We start from the raw sequence: 16,716 nt of genomic DNA, 5'->3' as shown, positions 1-16,716 counted from the left end.
TTCACCTCCCACTGCCCTGCCCCCTTCTCTCTTGGGAGCCACCTATGCCCCAGCATGCTAATGATTCAGTGTTATTGCGACACAGACTGCTTTAGTGCTAACCCTGGTTTAACAGAGTGGAATAATTCAGATCCAAGTCAGACTAAGGTTACCAAAGAGACTGTTTGCATGCACATGTGCTGGGTAGGACCGATGGCTTCAGCTGCACCAGGAGAAAACAAATACAACAACAAGCCATAAACCCCAGAGTCTTTTCCACACGAGACCTGGGAGCCAGCTGCAGAGAGGGCGCTTGTTTAGACTGTTTTGCCAGAGAGACAGTTTTCAGTGACCTCCTCTCACACACCCTAGTGCAAGCAAGGGGTAACTCCGCAGAAGGTCACTGGAGTTGCACAGCTGAATGAGAGACAAATCAGGCCCACGGCATCTGGGAATTATTTGAAGCATTATGGGAAGGCCAGGTACGCCGCAACGGCACTGGCCTAGGGCTGCCTAAAGGGCCGGGGGGTAGCCCTCTTTCAGTGGGAAAACAGGCACTAAAGGCGTGTTGCTGGCTGCAGCCCCGTCTCAGAAATCCAGCCTACCAGCCCCACATCTGAAAAGTTCGTGCTGGAATCCCACTGCAGTGACGGCACATGTCTGAGTGGTTTCCTGAAGCGGGAGGACTTCGGTGGAAGTCAGCGTCTAAAGTGCAGCCTCATTACAGGTCTTTGCAGATCAGGGCCTAAGGTGATGCTGAAGTCGCCATGCTCGGGATTGGTGCCGGTTTGCCTGTTCACTTCTCACTGGTGTAACTACCTCAGTGTCGGGCAAACCCTTCATGCAGGCTCCTCGTGAGACATTCCCTTATCGAGGCAAGTTTTTATTGCCAGACCTTTGGTACGACAGCGATGCTCCAAAGCCTCGTTTAATTAACAAGTCTATTTATAAGCAACCCCCCACCCCTCCCCCTTTTTAAAAATCTGAAAAATGGAGCATATCACTGCAGATAATGAAAGCAAACGGCCATCATTATTCACTCCCTACAGCTAATTCGTTTTACATAGAAAACTTGCCTCGCAGACCATTCTTTTGAGTGACAGCACCCAAGATCAATAAGCCAGACTATCCCCACGGAAACCTATCAGTGTTTTGAATAATTCCCTCCCACTCCCCAAGGGCCAGCCCCCACCCACAGGGTAAATCATATCCTATTCCGTGTAAAGGCACCACGGGATTACACAGCAGGTGGGCAAATCCGGGGAAAGGGAGGTAGCAGAGCTGTTCTGGAAGGAGTTCCTACAAGAGCACAGGATGCCAGGCGGGCCTCAAGACTGTTTTTGTGACTCAAATGTGTTTATATTCAGGGTAGGAAGCTAGAGATTTTTTACCTTGGTATCAGTCCAGAACAAGGATTTGAAACTGAAAATCCCAGCACAGCCAGGCAGACTGGAAGCAGTCCTGTTGAAGTCATTGGGCCCGATTCTCCTTTCATACTGGAGCAAGCCAGGGGAAGTCAGCGAGGCAGTTACCCCATTGGCATCAATGGAGCTATGCTGATTTACCCCACTTGAGGATCTAGCCCAAATAATTTAGACAAGTGGAAAAGTGGACTGAGACAAGAATGAGGCCCATTGTATGACCCACATTCTCAGCTGGTATGAACAGGAGTAGGTCAATCAGAGGATCCATGCTGATCTACACCAGCTGGGGGTTTGGCCCTGCAAGTTCAGGAAAAAGCATTTACATGGAATACACTATGCAGGGGCTCTCATTTACCCCTCTGTTACAGCGGAATTATGCTGGCATATCAATGGGTAAAACAGTTCGGATACAGAACTGAGATCCTGGAGTCATGAACCAGGTCCAGAGAGCGATATTGATCAGTCTACTAAAAGATTATGCCAAGCAAAAGGGAAAAAAAAATCAACACCGCATAAATGGTGAGAGGTGACCCTACCAATCCTGCTGAACAAATTCAGGGTAATAACACGATGATATCATAACACAGATCTGGGCCTAGGTTCTCGTCTTATATTTGGGGTAACCCCACTGGCTTCAATGGAAACACTTTTGATTTACACCAGTGTCAGTGTGAAAAGAATCTATCCCACGACTTTTAGCTCGATAGCATCGCTTTAGCCCCATGGCCTCGGCAGCAGATGCACTAAGTGTTGTTTTGCTGGATGCCTGTTCAAATGGAGCTTGATCTTGGCTTCTAACTGTATTAAAAAAAAACAAAAAAACATCCCAACCTCCTGTTTCCCCAGGAACAGAAACACGAAGTGGCACCAGATAGATAAATTAATTTTAAAATGGCTTAAATATTAGCAGTCCCTCTTATTTAAATAACTGGATTTTCATTACGAGTTTTAATTACATCGGACGTGTAGAAGGGACGTGTCTTGTTTCATTTTAAATGTTTATCTTGCCAGAGTAAACCCACATAGTATATTCCATGTAAAATCAGCTCCCTTTGCTAAGGCTGATCAGTCTGGCCCCAACACAATGCAAAGTGGTGATGTATGGCACATCGCGTTCCTGTACGTGTTTCAATTACAGACTCCATGCAGCGTCCATCTCGATTGTCCCCCCGCATCCTGCCAGGTGAGAGTGAATCAGGCACCACGCTTGGGATACGGGTGTGCGTTTTGTCTCCTACAGTGTGAACTTCAGCCCTGAGCAGAAGAGGCACAGGGTTCCAAGCACCACGCCAGTCCCTTACGTGACCCAGATTTTCTGAAGCGCCCACAAGTTTTGGGTGTCCAGCTTGATTGTCAAGGGAGCTGAACGCCCATGGCTCCTGCTGGACTTCAAAGGGAGCTGCGAGTGCTCAGCACCTCGGAGAATCAGTCCCACCTTGTCTCAAACTGGGCACCCAAAATTAGCGGTCATTGCTGACTGTCTGGGCCTAAACCCTGGTCCGGCCCTCTGCACAGCAGTGAGTATCATCAGTGCGGTCTCCCTTGCCAGTCTGGGCCACTGCAGGGCAGCTCTCCAACATTTACCTAGATTCATCTGAGTTTCAGTTTTATCCCTTATTTTCTTGTCCCATCCTCACTGACTGATGAGAACAATTAATCCCCATCTTCTCTCCCAGTCCTGGGCATGTGTGATGACGGATATGCCTTCTGAGCCTTCTTTTCCCCTGACTGAGATACCTAATTGCCTTAACCTCTCCCATAAGTCATAGGGCCCAATCCTGCAACCCTTACTCACGGGAGTAGTCCTTGCTCACACGAGCAGACCCACTGATGTCCTCCCATGAGTCTGGGCTGCTTGCAAGTACAGGCTGCAGGACCAGCCTCTTCACTTATCAGTCCTATTCGCATTGTACGGCAGTGGCTGAAAAACCCTAAGGACCTGAGTGTTTCATCTCTTTCATCCTCTGATGTAAGGCAGGAGGAGCTTCCCTGAAATCAAAGGCCCTACACAGTGGTAAAACCCCAGTGAGAGAGCAGAATTGGGCCCTATCCCTTACAGCGAGCTACTGCTGGGCACAGCCTTTGAATTGGGGGCAGGGGGGTTCTTTGTTTTCAATGAGGGATGTTTCCCAAACCTTCTGTTATTTCAGCTGCTGGCCTCTGCCGGCATCACCCCATGACCTGGCTCCCGAAGCAGAAGGTAGGACTCTTGCTGTGCTCGAACCGTGGCTGAACGGAGGAGAATAAGTGCCCTACTCGTGTTAAATGTGCTACTCCTGCCACGGGGACCCTGCCGACCCGTCGCCGTTTTGGGCACAGCGTCACGTCACCGACTGCTATTCAAACTGTGCTCTAGTCTGAGGGCTCCCCGCCGCCCCCAGGAGGCTGCCTGTGGAACTGCTGCCGAGCCGGAATTGGAGCCAACAGGCCACACGGACAGCTCCAACCCTGCAGTCTTGACTCAGGAAGGGCCTCCAGGGGGTTCGCTAGGAGTTCTGTCTGAGGAAGGATGACAGGATTGATCCCCGGATTAAGCAGCCTGGATTATCCCTCCATAAGAGTCTGTCTACACTGCTGCTGGACACGTGCTTCCCGGCGCGGGGAGACTGAGGCGTCCTAGCGCTGCTCAGGCTAGCATGCTCAAAGTAGCAGCGTAAGCGGGGACAGCGCGCATGGCCGCTCGGGCTAGCCACCCGAGGACAAACAGGCCTGGGTCCCCAGGCACGTATGTGGGTGGCTAGCCCAAACCGCTGTCCAGGCTACCCCGAGCTATAAGGCTATTTTCAGCGCACCGGTTCAAACACAGCTAGTACATGTGTCTGCCTGCCCTGGGAAGCACCGTCCCAGCTGCAATGTGGGGGACTTTATCTTTGTCGAGCCCCCCTCAAAGATCAGCTTCTGCTCCGACTCTTAACAACTGAGAACTCCCGTCCCTTTGGGAATGTGCCAGCCGTGACATCCTTCTGTGAACGCTCCTGCAGATTTCAGACTCCCAGCACAGGGACAAGGTTCAGCCCTGCCCTAGCTGACCCAGTCAGTGAGAGCCACCTGGGTTGCCCTCTCAGAAGGACTCCTGAGTCCCACAGAGAGGGCAGAGCTGATGCCACAGATGGCACTTTGCATCTCCTCCGGGGCCTAATCCTTCAGAGTGGTCCCAATGGGAGTTGAGGGCACCCAGCACCTCCCGGGACAAAAATGTTTTGTGCCCTTTCTCGCAGAGGGCAATGGGCCACTGGGGAGTGCTGACATCCAGCATGGTCTCCCGCCAATGACAGCGGCTTGCTGACTGCTGCATGAAAAAATTCAGCATCAAACTTTGCCCCGGACCTTGCCATCTATTGAAGGGTTTGGGTAACTTGTGCCAGCCTCTAAGTGTGGGGTTCTCAGAGGAAACTTTCTTGGAGACAGGTTGTCTCATCACTGCCCACTGCAGGGTCTCTTCAGAAGCAGCTTATAATGGCCATGGTCAGAGATGGGGTACTGGAATGGACAGATTCTTGGTCTGATCCAGTCTGGCAATTCCTGGGTTCCTAAGTCTAGTTAGGTTTTAGATGTTTTCCTTGAAGATCACTTTCCTTTTACCCCTGAAGGAAACAATCCCCACATCCTTCTCCCACATGCATAGCATCTGCGCAAATATCACTCCTCTCTCTTCGGGCAAGAATTCAAACCATGCGTTTTTATTCTTCTCCACACCCCAGATGGTTGTTGTAGCGTTAGAGAGAGGCGGGGGCGGGGGGGGGGGGGAAAGCAACAATGTGTGAAAACAATAAAGGAGAGATTTAAAAGGGAAGTGCCGATGGAAATAAACGGCTGAGAGCAGCTGGCTTCTTCCTAATTTGATCTTTTCAAAAATGAAGGCTTACAAGTGAGACCCACTAGGTGATGCATTTCATTTATCATCGGGTTGCAAAGAAGGCTAATTTTCCTTACTGTAGTCGCTGTTTTCGTCCTTGGTCCCATCAATCGTACCATCTGGGTGCATCTGCAAGAAGTATTCCTGCTGGCTGAATAACCTTGTCACAATTCCTTTCAGCTGGGGTTCTACAAAGATAATAATAAGTATTAGATACACAAAATATACCAGGAGCGGCAAGAGACGTCAGTTGCTCAGCTACTGTAAACTCCTAAGTAAATAAACCAGGATTCTGGTAGATAACTTCCTGTGGTTCCTTGCATGTTGGATTGTAAAGCAGGCATATAAAATGGAGCTCAGGCGAGTAGGTAAAAAGAAAAGACACCAATAGTATAGCACAGGGTTAAGAATTTAAGAAAATTCATTTAGAAGAGCTGCCTTATTGCAAGTCATACACATCCTCCTAAGCAAGTGCCAATGAACCCTTTAGACTATTCCATCACGTATAAACCACAGGGGCTCTCAAATTGTGGGTCGGGAGCCCATTTTGATCGGGTCGCCAGGGCTGGCGTTAGATTTGCTGGGGCCCAGGTCCAAAGCTGAAGCCCGAGCCCCACTACGTGGGGCCAAAACCAAATCCCGAGGGCTTCAGCTCTGGGCAGCAGGGCTCAGGTTACATGCCCCCAGGGTTGTGAGTTCAATCCTTGAGGGTGCCATTTAGAGATCAGGGCAAAAACTGGGGATTGATCCGGCTTTGAGCAGGGGGTTGGACTAGATGACCTCCTGAGGTCCCTTCCAACCCTGATATTCTATGATTCTAACCCGGGGCAGCAAGCTCGGGCTTTGGTTCCCACTCCTGGGGTCATGTAGTAATTTTCGTTGACAGAAGGGGGTCGTGGTGCAAGAAAGTTTGAGAACCGCTGACATACCATTTCTTTACCAGAAAAGCTGGTTTAGAAATAATGTAGGGAGTTAATAAAATTATATTAATAATATGATTATAAATTAATATGAATAAAAGCAAGTTATTAGTGACTTAATAGGAAATTTCCCCAGTGCAGTATATCATGATGTAATCAGTTTCATGACTTTGATGCACCGAGTGAGATTGTTTAATAAGCCATTATATAACTCCGGTCAGGCTGTGTCAGTGTTTCCATTAGGAGCCCCTGTTTCCAACAGTTTACCACTGGGCTGTATACATTTCCTTTGAGAATGACACGAAGAGCCCAGAGACACTGCATTCCTTTTGCAGACAGTGTGTGCGTGGACATCTCTGGGAGCTCTGAATGCAGGAGGACAGCAGGAGCAGAGAGTTAGTGTGAAAGGGCTCAGCTTAAAACCATGTTGCCAATTTAAGAAGAGAAAAGTATCATTTTATAGTTTGCGGCAGGAATGGCATTTTAGAACTGGTGAACGTGATCTTCTACGCCACTGTGCTTAACAGAGTGACTGTGGGATGTTAATTCTAGGCAGGGTTCCTTGGTATAATGCTGGTGCTCCTCTGAGGTAGAGGTAGGAAGAAGATGATTATTAAAAACTTATACCGTGGTGTTTAGAGTGTTTGCCAGAATGATGTCCCTAGACCACCAGTTACCCATTACCTCATGCTGCAAATGGGGACACCATTATATTGTCAGGTACATGTGTCATTCCAGTAATATCAGAGACCAGTGCCCCTGATTCCTAGTCTCATTACAAATCTGACAAACCTTATGTCAAGCTTGGCTCAAGGTTCAACATTTATGAGCTTTCTGGCCAATCCTGGCCTAGTTTGGAGTCGGTTTGGGCTGATTTATGGTTTTGAGTGGTAATGATATGGGTCTTGCCATTTCTGCAGGTTTCCCCATCAGTTGAGTTTTAGCTGGAGTTTCCAGCCCACTCCCCAAATTCACAGAAAACTGAAAAGAACTAAGCTGCCAACAAAAGTTGCCAAGTTTCTCACAGCCCTAATAAAATCTGATCACCATGGCGTTCCTTGGGTTGCCTTTGCTTTCTGGTTTCCTCTGACATACGCGGGCGGAGAAGAACCTCCCGTCACAGGGGGCACGTTCTATACACGAGGGGAAACCCTGCCTGGCACATTCCAGAGCTGCCATCTGCACTTTGGCTTTCACACACTATGTTTGGGTTGGAGCTTCTCAGTGAAGCAGTGGGATTTTGATCAGCCCGGTTATGTCTCAGGTAGGCACCTGGACCTTCAGATGCTTACACCTGAACTAAATCCTAAACCCCTGAATGCTCAGACCTGCACACAACAAGCATAAGCTTGGTATTCTCTTAGGGAGATTCTCCCCACAACCCGGAATAGTTTTTTGGAGGGGGGGGGGGGGCTTAGGAATACGTTAGCATGGGATGGGAGCAGAGGGTGACCTCTGAGTCCCATACTGAGTCTCTCCCCTTCTCTTTGAAAGCTCTTGGATTTCTTGCAGTTTGCTCATCATTACTCACACCTGCCTACTGCTGATTTAACAGCCCCGGGCACAGAAAGCTTCTGTCTGACTACCTGACTACAGAACAGGTGTAAGTAGCTCTAGCTAGTGCTGGCTCCCCCATGTGGCCTGGCCAAGGCATCACAAGCATGATCTGGGGGCAGCAGCCCCAACTGTGGAAGGCAGGCAGGCTGAACGGACCCTTTGTTGATTGACCTATCTACTGAGGACGCCAGCAGAAGAGGCGGGGAGAGTTAAGGACATTTTAACTGGGAGCCAGGATATGACCACCCACTTCTTTGGCACAGGTCATCAAACGGCCATCAGATGGTAACGGCACCAGTTACTAGCATCCAGGGAATGGATTGGAGCTGCTGGCCCAAAGGCAAACTGCAGCCCCTGGTTTTAAGCAGACTCCCTGCTTGTGTGAACCTGAATTTGGCCATATATTTCGGAGTCGTTTCCTCTTACAGCAACAAAGATTGAACAGGTAATTGTATTGCAGCTTTCTCGAGTGCCGCTGCCCCTTACGCGGCAGCAATTTTCAGGAAAGACTGTTCGTTCGTGGGAAATACATCAAAGGCAGCACATCATCCAATTAAGGTGGAGGAAATGTCTGAATAAATCAGAGCAAGAGGCAGCTCATGTGTCAGACAATAAAACAACATGAGACGGTCTGGGAGTTTCGCGAGAGGAAAGGATACCGAAAGATCCTTCAACTCTGGCCAGGCTGGTGATGTGATTTAAAAACTGCACAATCAAACACAGGCTTCATATTGACAGGTTTCAGAGTAGCCGCCATGTTAGTCTATATTTGCAAAAAGAAAAGGAATACTGTTGGCACCTTAGAGACTAACCAATTTATTTGAGCATAAGCTTTGAAGTGAGCTGTAGCTCAGGAAAGCTTATGCTCAAATAAATTGGTTAGTCTCTAAGGTGCCACTAGTCCTCCTTTTCTTTTAGGCTTAATATTGTAATTCTCTTATTTGTCCAAAGCTCCTTCAACAATATTGCCCCAAGTTACAAGCACTAAAAGAAACATGCAGTTACTAAGAACAAAATCCAAGCACGCACCATGCCTACCTCCAAAAGGGCTCCCCTAATTAGGTTCCTTTCTGCAGCTCATGCTTTCCCCAGGGCCTGAACTGAAGTTGACTTTCCTCTCTCAGGTCTCTTATTTTATACCCTGGTGCGGGGGTTCCCAGCTTTCCCTGCTCTTAAAAGGGACAACACACTTCAGCACAAAATCCTTTCCTATCGCTGAGCTGCACAACTCTGCACACCCTTCTGTTTTGCTTCCAGATCCGCTTTCCTGCTCTGTGAAAATGGGATGGGATTGATGTGGCCAAAACATGCTCCTCAGTGACTTGGCTTGCAGCACTCACGCTCTAGTGCAGCAAAGCAAACGCATTTAAAAAGACAAACTTTACCTCCCCTTATTTCACTGTATCGATGGAATAGATTTGAGAAACTCTCTGAAACGAACACCTCGATTCAGATCAGAGTGCGACAGCGAAGAAGCCCCATAAAGACCAAACCATGGATAGGGCAGCAGAGACTTAACAATGTTCTAATTAAAAGGAAGGCAGGGTACAGTTTTGTGGAGCGACTGTTTGAAACACTTTGAAATGGCAAGTGTCGATGCTGAAGCGATAGCCCTTAATGACCAAGACAGGTGCTCTGTTACAGAGAGTAAACACAAGGCATAGAGCCCACTCTGCCTCCAGATGCACCATTATTAATTATGTCTATTACAGTAGCACCCACTCAGACTGGAGTCCCATTGTGCTAGGCGCTGTACACACACATGGAGAGAGTCCCACTCTGAAAATCTTACACTCGAACTAGTCAAGAGACAAAGAGGGCAGGAGGAAAAACAGGATCACAGAGAGGGGAAGGGACTTTCCCAAGGTCCCCTAACAGGTCAGGAACAGAATCCAGGTCTCCTCAGACCCAACCCAGCACCCTACCCACTAGATCACACTGACATGTTTGGTTTACACAGCTCTGGGGTCTCCCACTAGATAAGAGATTTCACCTACATCAGCCTTACCCCCTCTCACAAGCATTGAGAATACTGCAGTCTGTCAGTGCTATGGGTCTCGTTTAACCCCACCCCTCACCCACTGCGTGTGGTGCTCACCAGCCTGTCTGCTGGTTCTCAGAGCCCCATGATCAGGTGACTGCCCTGTACAGCTGTCAGTTTCCTATCAGTGCATTAGTCTATATTTAGGGTTCCCTGCCCTCCTTGAGTGCATGGGAATCCCAGAGAAGGCAACAGGATTTCTGTGCAGTGAGCGAAGGGAGACTCTTGCCCATACGCTATCAGTAGGGCTGGTGCACTTTAGGACACCAAAACTAAGGGCCATATTTTGGCTGCTCTTCTACAGATGCACAGGGATCAGCACCCCCCCACCCTCCCACACACACACACACACACACACACACTTTGCACTCCTCTCCAGCTGCTGGCCAGAATCCTTCACTTCATGTGCTCATGAGAACCCAAAACAGAAAGAGACAAAGCAGGCTGCTCTCTAAAAGCATGGCCATAGCAAACAAAGCCTTGGTCTGTCTAACCCATCCACCAGTGGGGAAGAGAGTAAGAACTCTGACCAGTGACACTGGGGCAAACACTTCCTCTTATGGAAAATGCCACTGGATCGCTGATTTGTACATATTGGATTTCTCTATTAATTGAAGTTGAATACAGAATCGACCCGAACAGTGGGAACTATACGAACTAGAAAACATAAGGAAGATAACTGTGTTTAATACAAAGAGAAGGACGCTCAACCAGGCCACTGTATAACAACACCCAGATGGCGATAGCAAATCACAGCCCACAGCCATTAGTACAAGACAAGCTCATACACAAGAGAATAACTCCGGGGACAAGGAACACCACTCCACTGCCAATCCCCCCAAACCAGCTCAGCCCAGTCCTCCCAGAACAACAGATGCCCCTTGATGTGTGCCCTTAAGGTTGACTAATCTGAGCTCTGCAGGACCATGCTGGGGATCTGAGCACCCGCTGAGCTTCCATCACAGAGGACACAATGCCAGGAACCCCATTCCCTGCCAGCTCAAACAGCTTCTCTCATCACAACTCCATGCTATTGCATTGAGGGAAAGAGGTGAATCAGGCTCCACATCACTTAGTGGTCCAATATCCAAGCAGAGGTGATAGGACCCTGGTTATAGGAGTCACCCAACCCCCCCCCCCCCCATACAATAAACTGCATGGAAGTCAGTTTCTAGCTCAGGAAGATGAAGGGTTAAGTCGCCCTTTCTGGGATTTGAACCATTGGTCCCAAGGAGTCTTGGTGATTCATATGTGATGCTAACATCACTAAGGGCTTGGCTACACTTGCGAGTTACAGCACAATAAAGCAGCCCCGGGGGCCCTAACTCACTCCCCGTCCACACTGGCAAGGCACGTAGAGCGCTCTGACTCCACGGCTACAGCGCGGCTGGTCTCCACCTCGGCGAGTGGAATAACGTTTGCTGCGCCCCCGCTGGAGCGCCGCGGGGCCAGTGTGGACGAGCTGTTGCATTACTGCGCTCTGATCAGCCTCCGCAAACGTCCCATAATCCCCTTAAGTCAAGTGGCCACTCTTGTCATTGTTGTGAAATCGGCTGCAGGAATGCGGAAATGCCCGTTGAAAGCGCCATTTCGGAGAAGCCAGCTGCTTATCAGCTCTAAGGAAAAGCAAACATTCACTGTTTGCTTTGAGTGAGTGAGAGAGAGGCAGGGAGGAGGGGAGTCTGAACTTACAAGACAGCATGCCGACACACTCTCAGCACCCCGAAAACCCACTCTCTCTCCCCTCACATACATAAAACACACTCCCTGTCACACTCCACCCCCCACACCCATTTGAAAAGCACGTTGCAGTCACCTGAATGCCGGGATAGCTTCCCATAATGCACCGCTCCCAATGGCGCTGCAAGTACCGCAAATGTGGCCATGCCAGTGCACCGCCAGCTGTCAGTGCGGACAGACTGCAGCGCTTTCCCTACTGCGCTCTACGAAGGCAGGTTTAACTCACGGCGCTCTACATCTGCAAGTGTAGCCATGCCCTAAGTAACTCCTCTGGCTCATCTGGCTGGTGCTAAATTCTGCCCCGAAGTTGTCTGCATTTCAGTGGTGGGTGAAGCGATAAGAGGGGGATAAGATAAGATGGGCTAAGAGGGAAGAAAGATCCTTTCATGGATTGAGAACTGGTTAAAAGATAGGGAACAAAGGGTAGGAATAAATGGTAAATTTTCAGAATGGAGAGGGGTAACTAGTGGTGTTCCCCAAGGGTCAGTCCTAGGACCAATCCTATTCTACTTATTCATAAATGGTCTGGAGAAAGGGGTAAACAGTGAAGTGGCAAAGTTTGCAGATGATACTAAACTGTTCAAGATAGTCAAGACCAAAGCAGACTGTGAAGAACTTCAAAAAGGTCTCACCAAACGAAGTGATTGGGCAACAAAATGGCAAATGAAATGTAATGTGGATAAATATAAAGTAATGCACGTTGGAAAAAATAACCCCAACTATACATACAATATGATGGGGGCTAATTTAGCTACAACTAATCAGGAGAAAGATCTTGGAGTCATCGTGGACAGTTCTCTGAAGGCGTCCACGCAGTGTGCAGGGGCAGTCAAAAAAGCAAAAGGGATGTTAGGAATCATTTAAAAAGGGATAGAGAATAAGACGGAGAATATCTTATTGCCCTTATATAAATCCATGGTAAGGCCACATCTTGAATACTGCGTACAGATGTGGTCCCCTCATCTCAAAAAAGATATACTGGCATTAGAAAAGGTTCAGAAAAGGGCAACTAAAATGATTAGGGGTTTGGAACTGTCCCATATGAGGAGAGATTAAAGAGGCCAGGACTTTTCAGTTTGGAAAAGAGGAGACAAAGGGGGGATATGACAGAGGTATATAAAATCATGAGTGGTGTGGAGAAAGTGAATAAGGAAAAGTTATTTGCTTGTTCCCATAATATAAGAACTAGGGGCCACCAAATGGAATTAATGGGTAGCAGGTTTAAAACAAATAAAAGGAAGTTCTTCTTCACTCAGCGCACAGTTAACCTGTGGAACTCCTTGCCTGAGGAGGTTCTGAAGGCCAGGACTATAACAGGGTTTAAAAGAGAACTGGATAAATTCATGGAGGTTAAGTCCCTTAATGGCTATTAGCCAGGATCGGTAAGGAATGATGTCCCTAGCCTCTGTTTGTTAGAGAGTGGAGATGGATGGCAGGAGAGAGATCACTTGACCATTACCTGTTAGGTTCACTCTCTCTGGGGCACCTGGCACTGGCCACTGTCAGTAGACAGGATACAGGGCTGGATGGACCTTTGGTCTGGCCCAGAATGGCCATTCTTATGTTCTTATGATCTCTGTCCTGAGCATTTATGCTCATAGCGCACACACTCTGAAAGTAGATAAAACATATAAATATTTCTGCTGGAAGTTTGCAGAGTAACACTACTTACGCCTTAGACTTCAGAGCAACAATACACAAGAACCCAAAACAGAAAGAGACAAAGCAGGCTGCTCTCTAAAAGCAGAGGCTCGACTACCCTACCTTACTTTAATCTGTCTTTTTCCCCCAGCTCCTCCCCCACCCACATACACACTCTTAAAGTGATACCTTGCAATTCCAACAGTGTCCTCAATACAGCACCTGGATAGTGTACTCTGTATTTGTTGCGTCTTGGACTATGAAACTGTTAAGCGTTTGTTTTCTGTGCACTGAAAACTTTAAATACCTAAGGAATCTGCTGCCTCCATGGACAGCCAGCCATTGTGTGCGGCAAAGTGCAGACTGTTCGAGAGGAGAGAGACACTGTGTGTGCTCTCAAAGGGGGCGGAGTTCTGTCTAGAAAAAGAGCAAAGAAGCAAGAACAAAAGTACTCTGGCTGAAAGTCTGTGTCTGAACTCAGTGGAGGGGAAAATGGAGCAATATTATCAGAGATTCCAAATGCAGGATTTCAAACCGGCCTTTCCTGAAACCCGTTGCTCAGCAAAGAACGTTCATCCAGCAAAGGGGAGCATTTCCACCGCTCATCGGCACTGGGAGGACACTGAACATCCTTTGTGTCCATGAAACAGTTTTGCCAAGGATGTGACGGCAAACACTCCGAGCCCTGCATTACATCTCGGGAGCACAACTCACCGAAATGTTTTTTAAACATTTGTTTGTGGCAATTAAACATTTTACCCTGGAACTTACACATTCCATTATTCTCATTTTCCTCCATTCAGGCTGCAGCTGTCAGAAGGGGTGGTTGATTTATGACTCACCCAGGCAGCTCCCAGCTCCTTAACACACCAAAACTACCATTCATGTCGGAGCGTAAACGGCTTCTAATTTACTTAAATTAACTGCAACTTTAAAGTGCCATCACAGAAATCACTCTCACCCTCCCCTCCCCTAAAAAGTGATGATTCCAGAACACTTGTTAAAACTAAATAACAGCCACACACCAGGAAAAGAGCTAGTGTCAAACCACAGCACTAGTGACCGTTTATATCAGAGTATCAAGAAAATCCATCAGTGCACCCAGTGCAGATTGCTATGGTGACAGGCGTCAGCAGCGAACCCTAGGAGAGATGGGAAACAGAGAGAGGATAATTGTTCTCTCCCACTCCTGTGACTGGGGGCAGCAGTGGGTCGAGATTAACGGTGTGGTAAGTGGTTGGTTTCAATCAATGTATCATCATGACTGGAACCACAGCACAACACACCGGCAAGCTTTACTGGACCCACAAAAACTGGGGACTTCTACAGCAGAGCCAGGAGCTGTGCTTGTATGCAGGGGCCCTGATTCTCCCTGGCCCTGCACCTCGTGCAGCCGTTCGCACCTGGGCCAGGTGCTACCCCCTCCAAAGGGGAGCGGTCAGAACCTACTCTGCACTGGTGTGAGGTGCGGGGCCAGAGAGAATCAGGTCGGAGCTTCCTTGACACCAGGCAGAGACATTGCACTTTCCAGCACGTTCACTGTGAGGTCGAGGTATCAAATCCTTCTCCCTGCAAATAGGGCTTGATGCTGCAAGGCCCTGAGTGCCCTCAACCCCCACTGCAGTCAGGCAGGGTGGAGAACCCTCCCGGTGGGGGTGAGGAGTGGAAAATAACTGTCCTGAGTAGAAGCAATCCTTGAGAAAGGGGCTCCCCTACCTGGAAGGACCCTGCAGCAGGTGGCCTGCAGTGACTTGACCTGTCTATAGAGTGTACCGGGAGGGTGAGGGGAACACGTGTCCGGGTACATCTGCAGCACACATGCCCCCTGCATTGCAGGCACAAACTCTTGGGAGTGGCCTCCAGCAATTCTAACTCTGGTGCTGCAACAGCTTTCGCAAGCACACATTCCCACGCCTCCCCTCCCATCCGGCCCCTGCAAAGGGTGACGGCATGGACATGGTGCAAGATTGCAGGTGCACACCTGGCAAGCGGGTGGGAGAGCAAGGGGGCACCCGGCCCTGTATAATCAGGTGGGCAGAGAAAACGAGGACGCCTATGGTGATGGGGTATGGACACAAGCAGGCACTCCCTAATAATGCAGCGGTCCTAAACTGACCCATAAACCTGCCTCCGAAGTCATCACATGCCCCCTGGATATGCGACAGCCCTGCAATTTATCACCACTGTGTGGGGGGGATGGACAGAGAGCTGTAAGTGAGCAAACCAGAATCTCGAGGAGTGTCATGTTTGACATCCGATCGCGGAACTCCGCCGCCGTGAAACTCTCCTTTCGCTGTCGAATTAAAGGCCCAGCTCACTGCAGCTCCTAACAATAGCAGGGCTACCATCACCCCCCAATTACAGAGCGTGTATTCAGAGAAGAAAATGACTCCAGGGGAATAGGGCTCCACTGTACACATGCATTTACCCACTTTGGCTGCAAATCTCAACCCAACCCTACTATAGACGGGCGCCTCCATAATAATTAAACTAAACAACAGCCTGAGTTCGCAGGACCAGCCTCTGCTTTACTGAGCAACGGGACACGCTTCAGAAAGACGCAGCCGGGCCATGGGCTCAGTGCCCCGAAAGGACGTCTCCTGGCAGTCTCATTCCATTACTGGCAGGGAGTCACTCGAGCACACGGGTACCTTACAGGGGAAAGAACATCCCAGGGAACTTTTCTATTCCATGCTGGTGCCTCTGAGGAAAAATACTGACACTCCTTGGCCCGCAGAGCAGCTGTCTTCCTGCACTGCCATACAGGGGACAGGACACACAGGACTTTGTGCTACGCTGCCTGTCTCCTACTGAGTTTATTCCTTTCAGGGCAAGTCTATCCCCAGCAGGAGCAGAGGCTCCCCAGGAAGTGGGGAGGTTGTGTCATGCTGGAGGTTTGCCCCACAGCCCACGTGCAGCCCCTGTGCAATGGGGAGCTCAGCTCTGCGGGGATAGCTGTGTGGCGGCATGCATGGGACAGGAAGAGGTGCTGCTGAGACACGCTGAAGGACGGGTGGGGCCAGGGAATCCATGGCTTTGTGGATCCTCTGGAATACGTCAGCCATTGGGGAGCAGCCACTCTGCAAATTGGGGAGAGGGCTCCTCTCCCCAACCTCTGTCCTGTAACTGGGCCCAAGTCTCACCCACTTTGCACATAAGGTGCAAGGCAGGGGAGAAGCAGGCTCAATAGCTCAGGCCAGTTTGTAGAAGACAGGTGTCCATGTAAGCAAGCCAGCCTGCTAACTAACTGTGATACAGAGGCCCATTGGTGGCTCACTACTCTATGTCAGCAGCAGTTGTCAGGCCTGACATACTCGCTACACTCACACACACTGTTGTCCTGATCTGTATCTAAACGGTGTCATGTATGCTATCATTGGCAAGCTAATAGCTCACTGATCGTTAGTATGGGGTGCGTACAAAGAGGTATGGATATCTGCTGGAATTATGTCCTTTTAAAGTGTTTGGCAAGCAATGTGTAAGCCCAGTCTGTCTTCGACAAAGGAATGTGTATTTGTTTGTCTGACTAGCCGGGTCGCCAGGCAGCGGCAATGAAGA

At 49.2% G+C, this 16,716-nt stretch overlaps 1 protein-coding gene across 3 annotated transcripts in view; it reads right to left on the bottom strand.

Annotated features, from left to right (window-relative positions):
• The window catches only part of FGF12 (fibroblast growth factor 12), a 290,970-nt gene that overhangs the window by 87,888 nt on the left and 186,366 nt on the right, over nt 1–16,716 (bottom strand). For all 3 annotated transcript variants that reach the window (XM_075132029.1, XM_075132030.1, XM_075132028.1), the window contains exon 2: nt 5,337–5,447. In XM_075132029.1, coding sequence (XP_074988130.1) covers nt 5,337–5,447 — 111 coding nt within the window. The remainder of the gene's footprint in view (nt 1–5,336; nt 5,448–16,716) is intronic.

This window comes from Caretta caretta, chromosome 9 (assembly GCF_965140235.1).
Source record: "Caretta caretta isolate rCarCar2 chromosome 9, rCarCar1.hap1, whole genome shotgun sequence".
NCBI classification, from domain to species: domain Eukaryota; kingdom Metazoa; phylum Chordata; order Testudines; family Cheloniidae; genus Caretta; species Caretta caretta.
This window is presented reverse-complemented; position numbering and strand designations above follow the sequence as displayed.